General features: G+C 52.1%; 1 protein-coding gene across 2 annotated transcripts in view; it reads left to right on the top strand.

Moving 5' to 3' along the window:
* Positions 1 to 22,500, top strand: part of LOC134928736 (uncharacterized) — a 372,583-nt gene extending 350,083 nt beyond the window's left edge. Inside the window, exons 10-11 of one of the 2 annotated variants that reach the window (XM_063924751.1) lie at positions 4,387 to 4,448; positions 22,222 to 22,500. In XM_063924751.1, coding sequence (XP_063780821.1) covers positions 4,387 to 4,448; positions 22,222 to 22,424 — 265 coding nt within the window. In that variant the 3' untranslated portion in view covers positions 22,425 to 22,500. The remainder of the gene's footprint in view (positions 1 to 4,386; positions 4,449 to 22,221) is intronic. The other variant, XM_063924752.1, reaches the window with a different exon arrangement.
* Positions 22,501 to 23,379: the final 879 nt, after the last annotated feature.

Genomic DNA, 23,379 nt, shown 5'->3' with positions numbered 1-23,379 from the left:
TTTCGTGTGGCAAGGTTCAGAGGCAGGGGCCATGGGGTCTCCACCACTCCCAGAGGATCTTGTGGTAAGTCCCGTAAACCTGCAACTGCTGTCTCTCTGGACCAGACCTCCATATCTCCTGCCACTAAGCCTTCCGCGTGACGATGGACCCAGTAGCAAGGCGAATTTCAGGTAGGTGCTCGCATTCAACACTTCGCATATTTGTGGGCGAAGTCCTGCCAGGATCCTTGGGTGAGGGATCTCATTTCCCAGGGATACCGGCTGGAATTTCAAGCACTTCCTCCTCACAGATTTTTCAAATCAGGCTTACCAGTTTTGCCTGCAGGAAAAGCTACTTTGCAAGAAGCCATTCAAAAACTTTTGCGGATAGGGGTGGTGGTTCCGGTACCTCCTCCTTTACACAACAGGGGTTTTTACTCCAGTCTTTTTGTCATTCCAAAACCAGACGGTTCGGTGCGACCCATCTTAAACCTGAAGTCTCTGAACCTGTATCTGCGAGATTTAAAATTCAAGATGGAATCCCTATGGGCAGCGGTGTCCTGTCTGGAGGAGGGGGAATTTCTGGTATCCCTAGATGTCAAGGATGCTTACCTACACATTCCCATGTGGCCCCCTCATCAGGCTTACCTCAGGTTCACTATCTTGGATGATCACTTCTAGTTTCAGGCCCTGACTTTTCGCCTGTCCACAGCTCCGAGGGTCTCCACCAAGGTCTTAGTGGAGATGATGCTGCTGCAACTGCGCATGTTGGGAGTCAATATAGTTCCCTACTTGGACGATCTCCTGATAAAGGCTATGTCCAGGGAGCGTCTACTGCACAGCATCGATCTGACGACTCGCCTGCTTACAGACCATGGGTGGATCCTAAATTTCCAGAAATCTCACCTGAAACCGACCCAACGTCTTCAGTTCCTGGGAATGATATTGGATACGGTGTCTCAGAAGGTGTTTCTTCCGATTAACAAGGCCTTGGCTATCCAGGCTATGGTCCGCTCCGTGCTCCATCCTCACAAGGTATCGATACATCTTTGCATATGCTTGTTGGGCAGGATGGTACCTGCTTATGAAGCACTCCAATACGGCAGATTTCATGCCCAGCCATTTCAGCTGGATCTGCTAGACAAATGGTCAGGGACTCACCTTCACATGCATCAGAGAGTGACCTTATCTCCGAAAGCCCGGATTTCTCTGTAATAGTGGCTACAAGTTCCTCACCTGGTAGAAGGCAGGATTTTCAATATCCACTCATGGATTCTACTGACAATGGATGCCAGCCTCCAGGGATAGGGGGCTGTGACCCAAGGGGCCCAGTTCCAGGGGATATGGTCAGTTCAGCAATCGTCTCTGCCGATAAACATCCTGGAACTCAGGACAATTTACAATGCTCTTCTGCAAGCTTCCCACCTCCTGAAGGATCAGGCGATCCAGGTTCAATCGGACAACGCCACGGCGGTGGCATACATAAACCGACAAGGGTAACAAGAAGCAGAGCGCCGATGCAAGAAGTTTTAAGAATACTCGTCTGGTCGGAGGCCAATGCAAGGGCCATTTATTCATTCCAGGAGTGGACAACTGGGAAGCAGACTTCCTCAGCAGGCACGATCTCCATCCGGGGGAATGGGGCCTACATCCACAGGTGTTTCAACAGTTAATTCACCGGTGGGGCTGTCCGCAGATAGATCTGATGGCTTCTCGTCTCAACAAGAAGCTATGCCGTTACTGTTCTAGGACAAGGGATCTGCAGGCTGTAGCAGTGGACGCTTTGACGACACCGTGGACGCACCAGTTTGTGTACCTCCTGTTCCCTCCTCTACCGTTAATCCCAAGGATTCTAAAAAGACTAAGAAGGGAAAGCATTCAAGCAATTCTAATTATCCAGGATTAGCCTCGATGGGCTTGGTACTCGGACCTCCTCACCATGGCTCTGGAGGATCATTGGCCTCTGCCGCTTCAAAAGGATCTTCTTCAGCAAGATCCGTTCATCTATCCAGACTTACAGCGTCTATGTTTGATGGCTTGAAAGTTGACAGGGAGATTCTAGCAAGGAAAGGTCTTCAGGGTTCTCTTCACTATGGTCCAGGCCAGGATGATTGTTATGTTAAAAAACTATCATCACATCTGGAAGAAATATGTTTCCTGGTGTGAAAATAGAAAGGTTTCTCCTGTGGAATTTAGAATTGGTCGTTTTCTACTTTTCCTGCAAATGGGAGTGGATTTGGGCCTACGATTGGGCTCCATCAAAGTCCAGATTTCGGCGCTTTCTATTTTCTTCCAGAACCAGCTTGCCCTGTTGCCGGAAGTACAGACTTTCCTTAAAGGAGTTCTTCATATGCAACCGCCCGTTGTTCCTCCCACGGCTCCGTGGGATCTCAATGTGGTTCTGTCCTTTCTTCAATCGGACTGGTTTGAACCCTTGCATAGGGTGGAGTTAAAATTCCTCACCTGGAAGATGGTGATGTTATTAGCATTGACGTCTGCCAGACATGTCTCTGAATTGGGGGCCTTATCCTGTAAGAGCACTTGTTTGATTTTTCATGCAGGGCGGAACTCAGGACCCGACCTCAGTTTTTGGCAAAAGTGGTTTCAGCATTCCATGTCAATCAGCCCATTGTGGTTCCGGTGTTGTCTGACGCTTCAATTGGGCCAGAGTCCTTGGATGTGGTAAGGGCTCTGAGGATTTGTCAAGAGGATGGCTCGTCATCGAAAATCTGATTCGCTGTTTGTCCTTTATGATTCCACCAAGATTGGTCATCCGGCTTCAAAGCAATCAATTGCTCGTTGGCTCAGGTTTACCACTTATTAGGCCTTTACGTCGGCGGTCCTGTCTTTGCCGATGTCTATTCAGGCTCACTCGACGCTGTCTGTGGGCTCTTCCTGGACGGCTGGACGGGGTTTCTCGGCCTTACAGTTGTGCCGAGCTGCTACTTGGTCTGGTTCGAACACTTGTGATATTTTATGGTTCGATACCTTGGCCAAAGATGACCTTCAGTTTGGTCAGGCGGTTTTCCAGGGGTCTCAGCACTCTCCCATCCGTTTGGGAGGTTTGGGACTTCCCCAAGGTACTTAAGTACAGTTCCTTTTCTCCTAGTCCTAGTGGATACTGGGCGCCCGCCTCAGTCTTTGTTCCTGGTTACCTGTGTAAGTATTTGGTTGGATTGGCGTTGCGGTCCCGTTATGTTGTTGGGATAGGTTGCTATCCTGGTTAGGTTGGTGTTGCCATCCTCTGTTCTGGTTAGCGCCCTCCTGTCGGTTGTGGTTGTGTGTTGGCTTAGTGCCTCACCGCTGTTGTATTATTCCTTCTCTTATGTTATGTCCGTCTCCTCGGGCACAGTTTCCTAGACTGAGTCTGGTAGGAGGGGCATAAAGGGGAGGAGCCAGCACACACACACACACACACACACACTAAAGGTTTTAAAGTGCCAGGCTCCAGTGGACCTGATCTATACCCCACGGCACTGAAGTACAGAACCCCAGTATCTACTACGGACTAGGAGAAAAGGAATTACCGGTAGGTATCAAATTCCTATTTTCAGTTATTTTTTTAGAAATCTATAAAAAGTAAATGAACCATTCCTGAGGCGTTCTGGTAGTTCTATTCTAATGACTGCCACCCGGTAGAAAGTACGCTGTAAGCCCCGCACACACGCAGCAAGGACACAGGATGGATGGGCACTCACACGGGAACACTTAGAGTGCCACAAGTCATTTCACGGTACCAGGAGGGGCCCAGAGCTATTCAGCTGTAGATGTGGGGCCCCGCACGTGTTATGTGAGTGCCGTGGCTGCAATCTCAGACGCACTGCCGCAGCGCCATCTTCAGACTGTGAAACGGCTTCTGTCATAGTGCAGATGGTGCGCGGACGGGCCGCGGTGTTGCAGATATCCAGATACTGACACTGCAGATAATGAGTGGAAATATGTTCCTGTATTTATATTTTCCTCAGTACATTGGGGGTAATTCAGATCTGATCGCACAGGGCTAGTCCACTCCGCATGTCAGACCGTACCCCCCCTTCCCCCGCAAGGGGGAGGAGCTCCCTGCCTGCGCAGCCCCTGAGTGCTGGCAGGGGGCTAACCGTCGCTTTGCGAGTCGCAGTGGCTGCGTGATATCACTCAGCCGTCATGTCCCACCCCCACAACAGTAAGGACACACCTGCGTTTGTCCAGACCACACCCCGCCAATGGTGTTCTAACGCCGCTGGCACGCACCCTCCTGCTCCACGACCGTCTCTGCCTGTCAATTAGGCAGAGGCAATCGCAGCCCTGAGATGGTGCGAGCGCACTCCGCAAAGGGCTTCAGACTGCGATCCAGCCTGAATTACCCCCATAGAGTGCTCTTTATTCAGTGCTGGCCCCAGGTCAGGTAACGGTTTCTATATATTGCAGAAAGAGAGCATTGCTGCGACTGGGAGAGACCGCGACACGTAACAGACGCAGAGAACAGGGAGGTAAGGCAATGGATGGAGTGTATGTGTACCCAGTGTTAGGAGGGGTGTATCTATAGCGTGTGCAGGGTGCGTGTACGGGGGTGTATCTATAGCGTGTACGGGGTGTATCTATAGCGTGTACGGGGTGTATCTATAGCGTGTACGGGGTGTATCTATAGCGTGTGCAGGGTGCGTGGCGGGGGTGTATCTATAGCGTGTGCAGGGTGCGTGTACGGGGGTGTATCTATAGCGTGTGCAGGGTGCGTGTACGGGGGTGTATCTATAGCGTGTGCAGGGTGCGTGTACGGGGGTGTATCTATAGCGTGTACGGGGTGTATCTATAGCGTGTACGGGGTGTATCTATAGCGTGTACGGGGTGTATCTATAGCGTGTGCAGGGTGCGTGTACGGGGGTGTATCTATAGCGTGTACGGGGTGTATCTATAGCGTGTACGGGGGTGTATCTGTAGCATGTGCAGGCCGGTTACAGATAGTGAAGGTGACTGGCAGTGTAGCTAGGCTGGCACCATACAGAGGAACATAGTGAAGGTGACTGGCAGTGTACCTAGGCTGGCACCATACAGAGGAACATAGAGAAGGTGACTGGCAGTGTACCTAGGCTGGCACCACCATACAGAGGAACATAGAGAAGGTGACTGGCAGTGTAGCTAGGCTGGCACCATACAGGGGAACATAGTGAAGGTGACTGGCAGTGTACCTAGGCTGGCACCATACAGGGGAACGTAGAGAAGGTGACTGGCAGTGTAACTAGGCTGGCACCATACAGAGGAACATAGAGAAGGTGACTGGCAGTGTAACTAGGCTGGCACCATACAAGGGAACATAGAGAAGGTGACTGGCAGTGTACCTAGGCTGGCACCATACAGGGGAACGTAGAGAAGGTGACTGGCAGTGTACCTAGGCTGGCACCATACAGGGGAACGTAGAGAAGGTGACTGGCAGTGTACCTAGGCTGGCACCATACAGAGGAACATAGAGAAGGTGACTGGCAGTGTACCTAGGCTGGCACCATACAGGGGAACGTAGAGAAGGTGACTGGCAGTGTACCTAGGCTGGCACCATACAGAGGAACATAGAGAAGGTGACTGGCAGTGTACCTAGGCTGGCACCATACAGGGGAACGTAGATAAGGTGACTGGCAGTGTACCTAGGCTGGCACCATACAGGGGAACGTAGAGAAGGTGACTGGCAGTGTACCTAGGCTGGCACCATACAGGGGAACGTAGAGAAGGTGACTGGCCGTGTAACTAGGCTGGCACCATACAGGGGAACATAGAGAAGGTGACTGGCAGTGTACCTAGGCTGGCACCATACAGAGGAACATAGAGAAGGTGACTGGCAGTGTACCTAGGCTGGCACCATACAGAGGAACATAGAGAAGGTGACTGGAAGTGTACCTAGGCTGGCACCATACAGAGGAACATAGTGAAGGTGACTGGCAGTGTACCTAGGCTGGCACCATACAGAGGAACATAGAGAAGGTGACTGGCAGTGTACCTAGGCTGGCACCATACAGGGGAACATAGTGAAGGTGACTGGCAGTGTACCTAGGCTGGCACCATACAGGGGAACATAGAGAAGGTGACTGGCAGTGTACCTAGGCTGGCACCATACAGGGGAACATAGAGAAGGTGACTGGCAGTGTACCTAGGCTGGCACCATACAGGGGAACATAGTGAAGGTGACTGGCAGTGTACCTAGGCTGGCACCGTACAGGGGAACATAGAGAAGGTGACTGGCAGTGTACCTAGGCTGGCACCATACAGGGGAACATAGAGAAGGTGACTGGCAGTGTACCTAGGCTGGCACCATACAGGGGAACATAGAGAAGGTGACTGGTAGTGTTCCTAGGCTGGCACCATACAGGGGAACATAGAGAAGGTGACTGGCAGTGTACCTAGGCTGGCACCATACAGGGGAACATAGAGAAGGTGACTGGTAGTGTTCCTAGGCTGGCACCATACAGGGGAACATAGAGAAGGTGACTGGCAGTGTACCTAGGCTGGCACCATACAAGGGAACATAGTGAAGGTGACTGGCAGTGTACCTAGGCTGGCACCATACAGGGGAACATAGAGAAGGTGACTGGCAGTGTAGCTAGGCTGGCACCATACAGGGGAACATAGAGAAGGTGACTGGCAGTGTACCTAGGCTGGCACCATACAGGGGAACATAGAGAAGGTGACTGGCAGTGTACCTAGGCTGGCACCATACAGAGGAACATAGAGAAGGTGACTGGCAGTGTACCTAGGCTGGCACCATACAGAGGAACATAGAGAAGGTGACTGGCAGTGTAGCTAGGCTGGCACCATACAGAGGAACATAGAGAAGGTGACTGGCAGTGTACCTAGGCTGGCACCATACAGAGGAACATAGTGAAGGTGACTGGCAGTGTACCTAGGCTGGCACCATACAGGGGAACATAGAGAAGGTGACTGGCAGTGTACCTAGGCTGGCACCATACAGGGGAACATAGAGAAGGTGACTGGCAGTGTACCTAGGCTGGCACCATACAGAGGAACATAGAGAAGGTGACTGGCAGTGTACCTAGGCTGGCACCATACATGGGAACATAGTGAAGGTGACTGGCAGTGTAACTAGGCTGGCACCATACAGAGGAACATAGAGAAGGTGACTGGTAGTGTTCCTAGGCTGGCACCATACATGGGAACATAGAGAAGGTGACTGGTAGTGTACCTAGGCTGACACCACCATACAGAGGAACATAGAGAAGGTGACTGGTGTGTACCTAGGCTGGCACCATACAGAGGAACATAGAGAAGGTGACTGGCAGTGTACCTAGGCTGGCACCATACAGGGGAACATAGTGAAGGTGACTGGCAGTGTACCTAGGCTGGCACCATACAGAGGAACATAGAGAAGGTGACTGGCAGTGTACCTAGGCTGGCACCATACAGAGGAACATAGAGAAGGTGACTGGCAGTGTACCTAGGCTGGCACCATACAAGGGAACATATAGAAGGTGACTGGTAGTGTACCTAGGCTGGCACCATACAGGGGAACATAGAGAAGGTGACTGGCAGTGTACCTAGGCTGGCACCATACAGGGGAACATAGAGAAGGTGACTGGCAGTGTACCTAGGCTGGCACCATACATGGGAACATAGTGAAGGTGACTGGCAGTGTACCTAGGCTGGCACCATACAGGGGAACATAGAGAAGGTGACTGGCAGTGTACCTAGGCTAGCACCATACAGAAGAACATAGTGAAGGTGACTGGCAGTGTTCCTAGGCTGAGACCATACAGGGGAACATAGAGAAGGTGACTGGCAGTGTACCTAGGCTGGCACCATACAAGGGAACATATAGAAGGTGACTGGTAGTGTACCTAGGCTGGCACCATACAGGGGAACATAGTGAAGGTGACTGGTAGTGTACCTAGGCTGGCACCATACAGGGGAACATAGAGAAGGTGACTGGCAGTGTACCTAGGCTGGCACCATACAGGGGAACATAGTGAAGGTGACTGGCAGTGTAGCTAGGCTGGCACCATACAGGGGAACATAGAGAAGGTGACTGGCAGTGTACCTAGGCTGGCACCATACAGGGGAACATAGAGAAGGTGACTGGCAGTGTACCTCGGCTGGCACCATACAGGGGAACATAGTGAAGGTGATTGGCAGTGTACCTAGGCTGGCACCATAGAGGGGAACATAGAGAAGGTGACTGGCAGTGTACCTCGGCTGGCACCATACAGAGGAACATAGAGAAGGTGACTGGCAGTGTAGCTAGGCTGGCACCATACAGAGGAACATAGAGAAGGTGACTGGTAGTGTACCTAGGCTGGCACCATACAGGGGAACATAGAGAAGGTGACTGGCAGTGTACCTAGGCTGGCACCATACAGGGGAACATAGAGAAGGTGACTGGCAGTGTACCTAGGCTGGCACCATACAAGGGAACATAGAGAAGGTGACTGGCAGTGTACCTAGGCTGGCACCATACAGGGGAACATAGAGAAGGTGACTGGCAGTGTACCTCGGCTTGCACCATACAGGGGAACATAGAGAAGGTGACTGGCAGTGTACCTCGGCTTGCACCATACAGGGGAACATAGAGAAGGTGACTGGCAGTGTACCTCGGCTTGCACCATACAGGGGAACATAGAGAAGGTGACTGGCAGTGTACCTAGGCTGGCACCATACAAGGGAACATAGAGAAGGTGACTGGCAGTGTACCTAGGCTGACACCACCATACAGGGGAAAATAGAGAAGGTGACTGGCAGTGTACCTCGGCTGGCACCATACAGAGGAACATAGAGAAGGTGACTGGCAGTGTACCTAGGCTGGCACCATACAGGGGAACATAGAGAAGGTGACTGGCAGTGTACCTAGGCTGGCACCATACAGAGGAACATAGTGAAGGTGACTGGCAGTGTACCTAGGCTGGCACCATACAGAGGAACATAGAGAAGGTGACTGGCAGTTTACCTAGGCTGGCACCATACAGAGGAACATAGTGAAGGTGACTGGCAGTGTACCTAGGCTGGCACCGTACAGGGGAACATAGAGAAGGTGACTGGCAGTGTACCTAGGCTGGCACCATACAGGGGAACATAGAGAAGGTGACTGGCAGTGTACCTAGGCTGGCACCATACAGGGGAACATAGAGAAGGTGACTGGTAGTGTTCCTAGGCTGGCACCATACAGGGGAACATAGAGAAGGTGACTGGCAGTGTAGCTGGGCTGGCACCATACAGGGGAACATAGAGAAGGTGACTGGCAGTGTACCTAGGCTGGCACCATACAGCGGAACATAGAGAAGGTGACTGGCAGTGTACCTAGGCTGGCACCATACAAGGGAACATAGTGAAGGTGACTGGCAGTGTACCTAGGCTGGCACCATACAGGGGAACATAGAGAAGGTGACTGGCAGTGTAGCTAGGCTGGCACCATACAGGGGAACATAGAGAAGGTGACTGGCAGTGTACCTAGGCTGGCACCATACAGAGGAACATAGTGAAGGTGACTGGCAGTGTACCTAGGCTGGCACCATACAGGGGAACATAGAGAAGGTGACTGGCAGTGTAGCTAGGCTGGCACCATACAGAGGAACATAGAGAAGGTGACTGGCAGTGTACCTAGGCTGGCACCATACAGAGGAACATAGAGAAGGTGACTGGCAGTGTACCTCGGCTGGCACCATACAGAGGAACATAGAGAAGGTGACTGGTAGTGTACCTAGGCTGGCACCATACAAGGGAACATAGTGAAGGTGACTGGCAGTGTTCCTAGGCTGGCACCATACAGGGGAACATAGAGAAGGTGACTGGCAGTGTACCTAGGCTGGCACCATACAGAGGAACATAGAGAAGGTGACTGGCAGTGTACCTAGGCTGGCACCGTACAGAAGAACATAGAGAAGGTGACTGGTAGTGTTCCTAGGCTGGCACCATACATGGGAACATAGAGAAGGTGACTGGTAGTGTACCTAGGCTGACACCACCATACAGAGGAACATAGAGAAGGTGACTGGTGTGTACCTAGGCTGGCACCATACATGGGAACATAGAGAAGGTGACTGGTAGTGTACCTAGGCTGGCACCATACAGAGGAACATAGAGAAGGTGACTGGCAGTGTACCTAGGCTGGCACCATACAGGGGAACATAGAGAAGGTGACTGGCAGTGTACCTAGGCTGGCATCATACAGGGGAACATAGTGAAGGTGATTGGCAGTGTACCTAGGCTGGCACCATACAGAGGAACATAGAGAAGGTGACTGGCAGTGTACCTAGGCTGGCACCATACAGGGGAACATAGAGAATGTGACTGGCAGTGTACCTCGGCTGGCACCATACAGGGGAACATAGTGAAGGTGATTGGCAGTGTACCTAGGCTGGCACCATACATGGGAACATAGAGAAGGTGACTGGCAGTGTACCTAGGCTGGCACCATACAGAAGAACATAGTGAAGGTGACTGGCAGTGTACCTAGGCTGGCACCATACAGGGGAACATAGTGAAGGTGACTGGTAGTGTACCTAGGCTGGCACCATACAGGGGAACATAGAGAAGGTGACTGGCAGTGTACCTAGGCTGACACCATACAGGGGAACATAGTGAAGGTGACTGGCAGTGTACCGAGGCTGGCACCATACAGAGGAACATAGAGAAGGTGACTGGCAGTGTACCTAGGCTGGCACCATACAGAGGAACATAGAGAAGGTGACTGGCAGTGTAGCTAGGCTGGCACCATACAGGGGAACATAGAGAAGGTGACTGGCAGTGTACCTAGGCTGGCACCATACAGGGGAACATAGAGAAGGTGACTGGCAGTGTACCTCGGCTGGCACCATACAGGGGAACATAGTGAAGGTGATTGGCAGTGTACCTAGGCTGGCACCATAGAGGGGAACATAGAGAAGGTGACTGGCAGTGTACCTCGGCTGGCACCATACAGAGGAACATAGAGAAGGTGACTGGCAGTGTAGCTAGGCTGGCACCATACAGAGGAACATAGAGAAGGTGACTGGTAGTGTACCTAGGCTGGCACCATACAGGGGAACATAGAGAAGGTGACTGGCAGTGTACCTAGGCTGGCACCATACAGGGGAACATAGAGAAGGTGACTGGCAGTGTACCTAGGCTGGCACCATACAAGGGAACATAGAGAAGGTGACTGGCAGTGTACCTAGGCTGGCACCATACAGGGGAACATAGAGAAGGTGACTGGCAGTGTACCTCGGCTTGCACCATACAGGGGAACATAGAGAAGGTGACTGGCAGTGTACCTCGGCTTGCACCATACAGGGGAACATAGAGAAGGTGACTGGCAGTGTACCTAGGCTGGCACCATACAAGGGAACATAGAGAAGGTGACTGGCAGTGTACCTAGGCTGACACCACCATACAGGGGAAAATAGAGAAGGTGACTGGCAGTGTACCTCGGCTGGCACCATACAGAGGAACATAGAGAAGGTGACTGGCAGTGTACCTAGGCTGGCACCATACAGGGGAACATAGTGAAGGTGACTGGCAGTGTACCTAGGCTGGCACCATACAGAGGAACATAGAGAAGGTGACTGGCAGTTTACCTAGGCTGGCACCATACAGAGGAACATAGTGAAGGTGACTGGCAGTGTACCTAGGCTGGCACCATACAGGGGAACATAGAGAAGGTGACTGGCAGTGTACCTAGGCTGGCACCATACAGGGGAACATAGAGAAGGTGACTGGCAGTGTACCTAGGCTGGCACCATACAAGGGAACATAGAGAAGGTGACTGGCAGTGTACCTCGGCTTGCACCATACAGGGGAACATAGAGAAGGTGACTGGCAGTGTACCTAGGCTGGCACCATACATGGGAACATAGAGAAGGTGACTGGCAGTGTACCTAGGCTGACACCATACAGAGGAACATAGAGAAGGTGACTGGCAGTGTACCTAGGCTGGCACCATACAGAGGAACATAGAGAAGGTGACTGGCAGTGTACCTAGGCTGACACCATACAGAGGAACATAGAGAAGGTGACTGGCAGTGTACCTAGGCTGGCACCATACAGAGGAACATAGAGAAGGTGACTGGCAGTGTACCTAGGCTGGCACCATACAGAGGAACATAGAGAAGGTGACTGGCAGTGTACCTAGGCTGGCACCATACAGAGGAACATAGTGAAGGTGACTGGCAGTGTACCTAGGCTGGCACCATACATGGGAACATAGAGAAGGTGACTGGCAGTGTAACTAGGCTGGCACCATACAGAGGAACATAGTGAAGGTGACTGGCAGTGTACCTAGGCTGGCACCATACAGGGGAACATAGAGAAGGTGACTGGCAGTGTACCTAGGCTGACACCATACAGAGGAACATAGAGAAGGTGACTGGCAGTGTACCTAGGCTGGCACCATACAGAGGAACATAGAGAAGGTGACTGGCAGTGTACCTAGGCTGGCACCATACAGAGGAACATAGAGAAGGTGACTGGCAGTGTACCTAGGCTGGCACTATACAGAGGAACATAGAGAAGGTGACTGGCAGTGTACCTAGGCTTGCACCATACAGAGGAACATAGTGAAGGTGACTGGCAGTGTACCTAGGCTGGCACCATACATGGGAACATAGAGAAGGTGACTGGCAGTGTAACTAGGCTGGCACCATACAGAGGAACATAGTGAAGGTGACTGGCAGTGTACCTAGGCTGGCACCATACAGAGGAACATAGAGAAGGTGACTGGCAGTGTACCTAGGCTGGCATCATACAGGGGAACAGAGAGAAGATGACTAGCAGTGTACCTAGGCTGGCACCATACAGAGGAACATAGAGAAGGTGACTGGCAGTGTTCCTAGGCTGGCACCATACAGGGGAACATAGTGAAGGTGACTGGCAGTGTACCTAGGCTGGCACCACACAGGGGAACATAGTGAAGGTGACTGGCAGTGTACCTAGGCTGGCACCATACAGAGGAACATACTGAAGGTGACTGGCAGTGTACCTAGGCTGGCACCATACAGAGGAACATAGAGAAGGTGACTGGCAGTGTACCTAGGCTGGCACCATACAGGGGAACATAGAGAAGGTGACTGGCAGTGTACCTAGGCTGGCACCATACAGAGGAACATAGAGAAGGTGACTGGCAGTGTACCTAGGCTGGCACCATACAGGGGAACATAGAGAAGGTGACTGGCAGTGTACCTAGGCTGGCACCATACAGGGGAACATAGTGGAGGTGACTGGCAGTGTACCTCGGCTTGCACCATACAGGGGAACATAGAGAAGGTGACTGGCAGTGTACCTAGGCTGGCACCATACAAGGGAACATAGAGAAGGTGACTGGCAGTGTACCTAGGCTGACACCACCATACAGGGGAAAATAGAGAAGGTGACTGGCAGTGTACCTCGGCTGGCACCATACAGAGGAACATAGAGAAGGTGACTGGCAGTGTACCTAGGCTGGCACCATACAGGGGAACATAGAGAAGGTGACTGGCAGTGTACCTAGGCTGGCACCATACAGAGGAACATAGAGAAGGTGACTGGCAGTGTACCTAGGCTGGCACCACCATACAGAGGAACATAGAGAAGGTGACTGGCAGTGTACCTAGGCTGACACAATCATACAGGGGGAACATAGTGAAGGTGACTGGCAGTGTACCTAGGCTGGCACCATACAGGGGAACATAGTGAAGGTGACTGGCAGTGTACCTTGGCTGGCACCATACAGGGGAACATAGAGAAGGTGACTGGCAGTGTACCTAGGCTGGCACCATACAGGGGAACATAGTGAAGGTGACTGGCAGTGTACCTAGGCTGGCACCATACAGGGGAACATAGTGAAGGTGACTGGCAGTGTACCTAGGCTGGCACCATACAGGGGAACATAGAGAAGGTGACTGGCAGTGTACCTAGGCTGGCACCATACAGGGGAACATAGAGAAGGTGACTGGCAGTGTACCTCGGCTTGCACCATACAGGGGAACATAGAGAAGGTGACTGGCAGTGTACCTCGGCTTGCACCATACAGGGGAACATAGAGAAGGTGACTGGCAGTGTACCTAGGCTGGCACCATACAAGGGAACATAGAGAAGGTGACTGGCAGTGTACCTAGGCTGGCACCATACAGGGGAACATAGTGAAGGTGACTGGCAGTGTACCTAGGCTGGCACCATACAGGGGAACATAGAGAAGGTGACTGGCAGTGTACCTAGGCTGGCACCATACAGGGGAACATAGAGAAGGTGACTGGCAGTGTACCTAGGCTGGCACCATACAAAGGAACATAGTGAAGGTGACTGGCAGTGTACCTAGGCTGGCACCATACAGGGGAACATAGTGAAGGTGACTGGCAGTGTACCTAGGCTGGCACCATACAGAGGAACATAGAGAAGGTAACTAGCAGTGTACCTAGGCTGGCACCATACAGGGGAACATAGAGAAGGTGTCTGGCAGTGTACCTAGGCTGGCACCATACAGGGGAACATAGTGAAGGTGACTGGCAGTGTACCGAGGCTGGCACCATACAGGGGAACATAGTGAAGGTGACTGGCAGTGTACCTAGGCTGGCACCATACAGAGGAACATAGAGAAGGTGACTGGCAGGGTAGCTAGGCTGGCACCATACAGGGGAACATAGTGAAGGTGACTGGCAGTGTACCTAGGCTGGCACCATACAGGGGAACATAGAGAAGGTGACTGGCAGTGTACCTAGGCTGGCACCATACAAGGGAACATAGTGAAGGTGACTGGCAGTGCACCTAGGCTGGCACCATACAGAGGAACATAGTGAAGGTGACTGGCAGTGTAGCTAGGCTGGCACCATACAGAGGAACATAGTGAAGGTGACTGGCAGTGTACCTAGGCTGGCACCATACAGGGGAACATAGAGAAGGTGACTGGCAGTGTACCTCGGCTGGCACCATACAGGGGGACATAGAGAAGGTGACTGGCAGTGTACCTAGGCTGGCACCATACAGGGGAACATAGAGAAGGTGACTGGCAGTGTACCTAGGCTGGCACCATACAGGGGAACATAGAGAAGGTGACTGGCAGTGTACCTAGGCTGGCACCATACAAGGGAACATAGAGAAGGTGACTGGCAGTGTACCTCGGCTTGCACCATACAGGGGAACATAGAGAAGGTGACTGGCAGTGTACCTAGGCTGGCACCATACATGGGAACATAGAGAAGGTGACTGGCAGTGTACCTAGGCTGACACCATACAGAGGAACATAGAGAAGGTGACTGGCAGTGTACCTAGGCTGGCACCATACAGAGGAACATAGAGAAGGTGACTGGCAGTGTACCTAGGCTGACACCATACAGAGGAACATAGAGAAGGTGACTGGCAGTGTACCTAGGCTGGCACCATACAGAGGAACATAGAGAAGGTGACTGGCAGTGTACCTAGGCTGGCACCATACAGAGGAACATAGAGAAGGTGACTGGCAGTGTACCTAGGCTGGCACCATACAGAGGAACATAGTGAAGGTGACTGGCAGTGTACCTAGGCTGGCACCATACATGGGAACATAGAGAAGGTGACTGGCAGTGTAACTAGGCTGGCACCATACAAGGGAACATAGTGAAGGTGACTGGCAGTGCACCTAGGCTGGCACCATGCAGGGGAACATAGTGAAGGTGACTGGCAGTGTAGCTAGGCTGGCACCATACAGGGGAACATAGAGAAGGTGACTGGCAGTGTACCTAGGCTGGCACCATACAGGGGAACATAGAGAAGGTAACTAGCAGTGTACCTAGGCTGGCACCATACAGGGGAACATAGAGAAGGTGTCTGGCAGTGTACCTTGGCTGGCACCATACAGGGGAACATAGAGAAGGTGTCTGGCAGTGTACCTAGGCTGGCACCATACAGAGGAACATAGAGAAGGTGACTGGCAGTGTAGCTAGGCTGGCACCATACAGGGGAACATAGTGAAGGTGACTGGCAGTGTACCTAGGCTGGCACCATACAGGGGAACATAGAGAAGGTGACTGGCAGTGTACCTAGGCTGGCACCATACAAGGGAACATAGTGAAGGTGACTGGCAGTGCACCTAGGCTGGCACCATACAGAGGAACATAGAGAAGGTGACTGGCAGTGTAGCTAGGCTGGCACCATACAGAGGAACATAGTGAAGGTGACTGGCAGTGTACCTAGGCTGGCACCATACAGGGGAACATAGAGAAGGTGACTGGCAGTGTACCTCGGCTGGCACCATACAGGGGGACATAGAGAAGGTGACTGGCAGTGTACCTAGGCTGGCACCATACAGGGGAACATAGAGAAGGTGACTGGCAGTGTACCTAGGCTGGCACCATACAGGGGAACATAGAGAAGGTGACTGGCAGTGTACCTAGGCTGGCACCATACAAGGGAACATAGAGAAGGTGACTGGCAGTGTACCTCGGCTTGCACCATACAGGGGAACATAGAGAAGGTGACTGGCAGTGTACCTAGGCTGGCACCATACATGGGAACATAGAGAAGGTGACTGGCAGTGTACCTAGGCTGACACCATACAGAGGAACATAGAGAAGGTGACTGGCAGTGTACCTAGGCTGGCACCATACAGAGGAACATAGAGAAGGTGACTGGCAGTGTACCTAGGCTGACACCATACAGAGGAACATAGAGAAGGTGACTGGCAGTGTACCTAGGCTGGCACCATACAGAGGAACATAGAGAAGGTGACTGGCAGTGTACCTAGGCTGGCACCATACAGAGGAACATAGAGAAGGTGACTGGCAGTGTACCTAGGCTGGCACCATACAGAGGAACATAGTGAAGGTGACTGGCAGTGTACCTAGGCTGGCACCATACATGGGAACATAGAGAAGGTGACTGGCAGTGTAACTAGGCTGGCACCATACAAGGGAACATAGTGAAGGTGACTGGCAGTGCACCTAGGCTGGCACCATGCAGGGGAACATAGTGAAGGTGACTGGCAGTGTAGCTAGGCTGGCACCATACAGGGGAACATAGAGAAGGTGACTGGCAGTGTACCTAGGCTGGCACCATACAGGGGAACATAGAGAAGGTAACTAGCAGTGTACCTAGGCTGGCACCATACAGGGGAACATAGAGAAGGTGTCTGGCAGTGTACCTTGGCTGGCACCATACAGGGGAACATAGAGAAGGTGTCTGGCAGTGTACCTAGGCTGGCACCATACAGAGGAACATAGAGAAGGTGACTGGCAGTGTAGCTAGGCTGGCACCATACAGGGGAACATAGTGAAGGTGACTGGCAGTGTACCTAGGCTGGCACCATACAGGGGAACATAGAGAAGGTGACTGGCAGTGTACCTAGGCTGGCACCATACAAGGGAACATAGTGAAGGTGACTGGCAGTGCACCTAGGCTGGCACCATACAGAGGAACATAGAGAAGGTGACTGGCAGTGTAGCTAGGCTGGCACCATACAGAGGAACATAGAGAAGGTGACTGGCAGTGTACCTAGGCTGGCACCGTACAGAGGAACATAGAGAAGGTGACTGGCAGTGTACCTAGGCTGGCACCATACAGGGGAACATAGAGAAGGTGACTGGCAGTGTACCTAGGCTGGCACCATACAGAGGAACATAGAGAAGGTGACTGGCAGTGTACCTCGGCTGGCACCATACAGGGGAACATAGTGAAGGTTACTGGCAGTGTACCTAGGCTGGCACCATACAGAGGAACATAGAGAAGGTGACTAGCAGTGTACCTAGGCTGGCACCATACAGGGGAACATAGAGAAGGTGACTGGCAGTGTACCTAGGCTGGCACCATACAGGGGAACATAGTGAAGGTGACTGGCAGTGTACCGAGGCTGGCACCATACAGGGGAACATAGTGAAGGTGACTGGCAGTGTACCTCGGCTGGCACCATACAGAGGAACATAGTGAAGGTGACTGGCAGTGTACCTAGGCTGGCACCATACAGAGGAACATAGAGAAGGTGACTGGCATTGTAGCTAGGCTGGCACCATACAGGGGAACATAGTGAAGCTGACTGGCAGTGTACCTAGGCTGGCACCATACAGGGGAACATAGAGAAGGTGACTGGCATTGTAGCTAGGCTGGCACCATACAGAGGAACATAGAGAAGTTGACTGGTAGTGTACCTAGGCTGGCACCATACAGGGGAACATAGAGAAGGTGACTGGCATTGTAGCTAGGCTGGCACCATACAGGGGAACATAGTGAAGGTGACTGGCAGTGTACCTAGGCTGGCACCATACAGAGGAACATAGAGAAGGTGACTGGTAGTGTACCTAGGCTGGCACCATACAGGGGAACATAGAGAAGGTAACTAGCAGTGTACCTAGGCTGGCACCATACAGAGGAACATAGAGAAGGTGACTGGCAGTGTACCTAGGCTGGCACCATACAGGGGAACATAGAGAAGGTGACTGGCAGTGTACCGAGGCTGGCACCATACAGAGGAACATAGAGAAGGTGACTGGCAGTGTACCTAGGCTGGCACCATACAGAGGAACATAGAGAAGTTGACTGGTAGTGTACCTAGGCTGGCACCATACAGGGGAACATAGAGAAGGTGACTGGCATTGTAGCTAGGCTGGCACCATACAGAGGAACATAGAGAAGTTGACTGGCAGTGTACCTAGGCTGGCACCATACAGGGGAACATAGTGAAGGTGACTGGCAGTGTACCTAGGCTGGCACCATACAGGGGAACATAGAGAAGGTGACTGGCAGTGTACCTAGGCTGGCACCATACAAGGGAACATAGAGAAGTTGACTGGCAGTGTACCTAGGCTGGCACCATACAGGGGAACATAGTGAAGGTGACTGGCAGTGTACCTAGGCTGGCACCATACAGAGGAACATAGAGAAGTTGACTGGTAGTGTACCTAGGCTGGCACCATACAGGGGAACATAGAGAAGGTGACTAGCAGTGTACCTAGGCTGGCACCATACAGGGGAACATAGTGAAGGTGACTGGCAGTGTACCTAGGCTGGCACCATACAGGGGAACATAGAGAAGGTGACTGGCAGTGTACCTAGGCTGGCACCATACAGGGGAACATAGAGAAGGTGACTGGCAGTGTACCTAGGCTGGCACCACCATACAGGGGAACATAGAGAAGGTGACTGGCAGTGTACCTCGGCTGGCACCATACAGGGGAACATAGTGAAGGTGACTGGCAGTGTACCTAGGCTGGCACCATACAGGGGAACATAGAGAAGGTGACTGGCAGTGTAACTAGGCTGGCACCATACAGGGGAACATAGAGAAGGTGACTGGCAGTGTACCTAGGCTGACACCACCATACAAGGGAACATAGAGAAGGTGACTGGCAGTGTACCTAGGCTGGCACCATACAGGGGAACATAGAGAAGGTGACTGGTAGTGTTCCTAGGCTGGCACCATACAGGGGAACATAGAGAAGGTGACTGGCAGTGTACCTAGGCTGGCACCATACAGGGGAACATAGAGAAGGTGACTGGCAGTGTACCTAGGCTGGCACCATACAGAGGAACATAGAGAAGGTGACTGGCAGTGTACCTAGGCTGGCACCATACAGAGGAACATAGAGAAGGTGACTGGCAGTGTACCTAGGCTGGCACCATACAGGGGAACATAGTGAAGGTGACTGGCAGTGTACCTAGGCTGGCACCATACAGGGGAACATAGAGAAGGTGACTGGCAGTGTACCTAGGCTGGCACCATACAGGGGAACATAGAGAAGGTGACTGGCAGTGTACCGAGGCTGGCACCATACAGAGGAACATAGAGAAGGTGACTGGCAGTGTACCTAGGCTGGCACCATACAGAGGAACATAGTGAAGGTGACTGGCATTGTAGCTAGGCTGGCACCATACAGGGGAACATAGTGAAGGTGACTGGCAGTGTACCTAGGCTGGCACCATACAGGGGAACATAGAGAAGGTGACTGGCATTGTAGCTAGGCTGGCACCATACAGAGGAACATAGAGAAGTTGACTGGTAGTGTACCTAGGCTGGCACCATACAGGGGAACATAGAGAAGGTGACTGGCATTGTAGCTAGGCTGGCACCATACAGAGGAACATAGAGAAGTTGACTGGCAGTGTACCTAGGCTGGCACCATACAGGGGAACATAGTGAAGGTGACTGGCAGTGTACCTAGGCTGGCACCATACAGGGGAACATAGAGAAGGTGACTGGCAGTGTACCTAGGCTGGCACCATACAAGGGAACATAGAGAAGTTGACTGGCAGTGTACCTAGGCTGGCACCATACAGGGGAACATAGTGAAGGTGACTGGCAGTGTACCTAGGCTGGCACCATACAGAGGAACATAGAGAAGTTGACTGGTAGTGTACCTAGGCTGGCACCATACAGGGGAACATAGAGAAGGTGACTAGCAGTGTACCTAGGCTGGCACCATACAGGGGAACATGGTGAAGGTGACTGGCAGTGTACCTAGGCTGGCACCATACAGGGGAACATAGAGAAGGTGACTGGCAGTGTACCTAGGCTGGCACCATACAGGGGAACATAGAGAAGGTGACTGGCAGTGTACCTAGGCTGGCACCACCATACAGGGGAACATAGAGAAGGTGACTGGCAGTGTACCTCGGCTGGCACCATACAGGGGAACATAGTGAAGGTGACTGGCAGTGTACCTAGGCTGGCACCATACAGGGGAACATAGAGAAGGTGACTGGCAGTGTAACTAGGCTGGCACCATACAGGGGAACATAGAGAAGGTGACTGGCAGTGTACCTAGGCTGACACCACCATACAAGGGAACATAGAGAAGGTGACTGGCAGTGTACCTAGGCTGGCACCATACAGGGGAACATAGAGAAGGTGACTGGTAGTGTTCCTAGGCTGGCACCATACAGGGGAACATAGAGAAGGTGACTGGCAGTGTACCTAGGCTGGCACCATACAGGGGAACATAGAGAAGGTGACTGGCAGTGTACCTAGGCTGGCACCATACAGAGGAACATAGAGAAGGTGACTGGCAGTGTACCTAGGCTGGCACCATACAGAGGAACATAGAGAAGGTGACTGGCAGTGTACCTAGGCTGGCACCATACAGGGGAACATAGTGAAGGTGACTGGCAGTGTACCTAGGCTGGCACCATACAGGGGAACATAGAGAAGGTGACTGGCAGTGTACCTAGGCTGGCACCATACAGGGGAACATAGTGAAGGTGACTGGCAGTGTACCTAGGCTGGCACCATGCAGGGGAACATAGTGAAGGTGACTGGCAGTGTAGCTAGGCTGGCACCATACAGGGGAACATAGAGAAGGTGACTGGCAGTGTACCTAGGCTGGCACCATACAGGGGAACATAGAGAAGGTGACTGGCAGTGTACCGAGGCTGGCACCATACAAGGGAACATAGAGAAGGTGACTGGCAGTGTACCTAGGCTGGCACCATACAGAGGAACATAGAGAAGGTGACTGGCAGTGTACCTAGGCTGGCACCATACAGAGGAACATAGAGAAGGTGAATGGCAGTGTACCTAGGCTGGCACCATACAGGGGAACATAGAGAAGATGACTGGCAGTGTACCTAGGCTGGCACCATACAGAGGAACATAGAGAAGGTGACTGGCAGTGTACCTAGGCTGGCACCATACAGAAGAACATAGAGAAGGTGACTGGCAGTGTACCTAGGCTGGCACCATACAGAGGAACATAGAGAAGGTGACTGGCAGTGTACCTAGGCTGGCACCATACAGAGGAACATAGAGAAGGTGACTGGCAGTGTACCGAGGCTGGCACCATACATGGGAACATAGAGAAGGTGACTGGCAGTGTACCTAGGCTGGCACCATACAGGGGAACATAGAGAAGATGACTGGCAGTGTACCTAGGCTGGCACCATACAGAGGAACATAGAGAAGGTGACTGGCAGTGTACCTAGGCTGGCACCATACAGAGGAACATAGAGAAGGTGACTGGCAGTGTACCTAGGCTGGCACCATACAGAGGAACATAGAGAAGGTGACTGGCAGTGTACCTAGGCTGGCACCATACAGGGGAACATAGAGAAGGTGACTGGCAGTGTACCTAGGCTGGCACCATACAGAGGAACATAGAGAAGGTGACTGGCAGTGTAGCTAGGCTGGCACCATACAGGGGAACATAGAGAAGGTGACTGGTAGTGTACCTAGGCTGGCACCATACAGAGGAACATAGAGAAGGTGACTGGCAGTGTACCTAGGCTGGCACCATACAGGGGAACATAGAGAAGGTGACTGGCAGTGTACCTAGGCTGGCACCATACAGGGGAACATAGTGACGTATGGAGAGATTTGGGGGTACAGTACGCTCAGCTTTGTGTTACCCTTCTCCTCTCTTTCAGGTGGCGGCCTCCCCCCGATTACACATTCTCTTCTTCCCAGTATCATCCCATTTATAAATCTGCCTGTGAAGAAAGTCACCCTCCGCCCATTTACGCCCCCTGCGGACTGCGCAGCAACAGCGTCCCTGACACAGGACAGTCACCGATACTTCATCCTGCAGCAGTCACGCGTGGACAGTTATCACAGGGTCGCTGCAGACTGAACCCCCAAACGCCAGCGTCCCCTTTATCTGTATGACCTCATCGCACATTATATCAGCAATAAATGATGTTACTGTGGTCAGTGCTTCTCATACTGTTTTGAATCACGGCGCCCCCTGAGAAATGTAGAAAACTGTGTCTATATGTCATCCTTGGAGTCAGGTGTGTCTATATGTCATCCTCAGGGTCAGGTGTGTCTATATGTCATCCTTAGTGTCAGGTGTGTCTATATGTCATCCTCAGGGTCAGATGTGTCTATATGTCATCCTCAGGGTCAGGTGTGTCTATAGGTCATCCTCAGGGTCAGGTGTGTCTATATATCATCCTTAGTGTCAGGTGTGTCTATATGTCATCCTCAGGGTCAGATGTGTCTATAGGTCATCCTCAGGGTCAGGTGTGTCTATATGTCATCCTTAGTGTCAGGTGTGTCTATATGTCATCCTTAGGGTCAGGTGTGTCTATATGTCATCCTTGGGGTCAGGTGTGTCTATAGGTCATCTTCAGGGTCAGGTGTGTCTAAATGTCATCCTCCGGGTCAGATGTGTCTATATGTCATCCTTAGGGTCATGTTTGTCTATATGTCATCCTTGGGGTCAGATGTGTCTATATGTCATCCTTAGTGTCAGGTGTGTCTATATGTCATCCTTAGGGTCATGTGTGTCTATATGTCATCCTTAGGGTCAGATGTGTCTATGTCATCCTTAGTGTCATGTGTGTCTATATGTCATCCTTAGTGTCATGTGTGTCTATATGTCATCCTCAGGGTCAGGTGTGTCTGCAGGGGCGGATCCAGAAGAAAATGAAAGGGGGAGCACCATGATAGGGGTAATAGTTATATTTACATGTACCTAAGGCATGTGTGCTCCCATATAACGGGTGTGGTACCACAGGGGCGTGACCTCACAGAATACGCCATCAGGCAACGATTGGCTATAGGAGCGCATCCTGGTTTATTAC

The sequence above is a fragment of the Pseudophryne corroboree genome, chromosome 5, assembly GCF_028390025.1.
Source record: "Pseudophryne corroboree isolate aPseCor3 chromosome 5, aPseCor3.hap2, whole genome shotgun sequence".
Taxonomy (NCBI): Eukaryota; Metazoa; Chordata; class Amphibia; order Anura; family Myobatrachidae; genus Pseudophryne; species Pseudophryne corroboree.
Note: the sequence above shows the minus strand (reverse complement) of the source record. Positions and strands in the feature narration are given on the sequence as shown.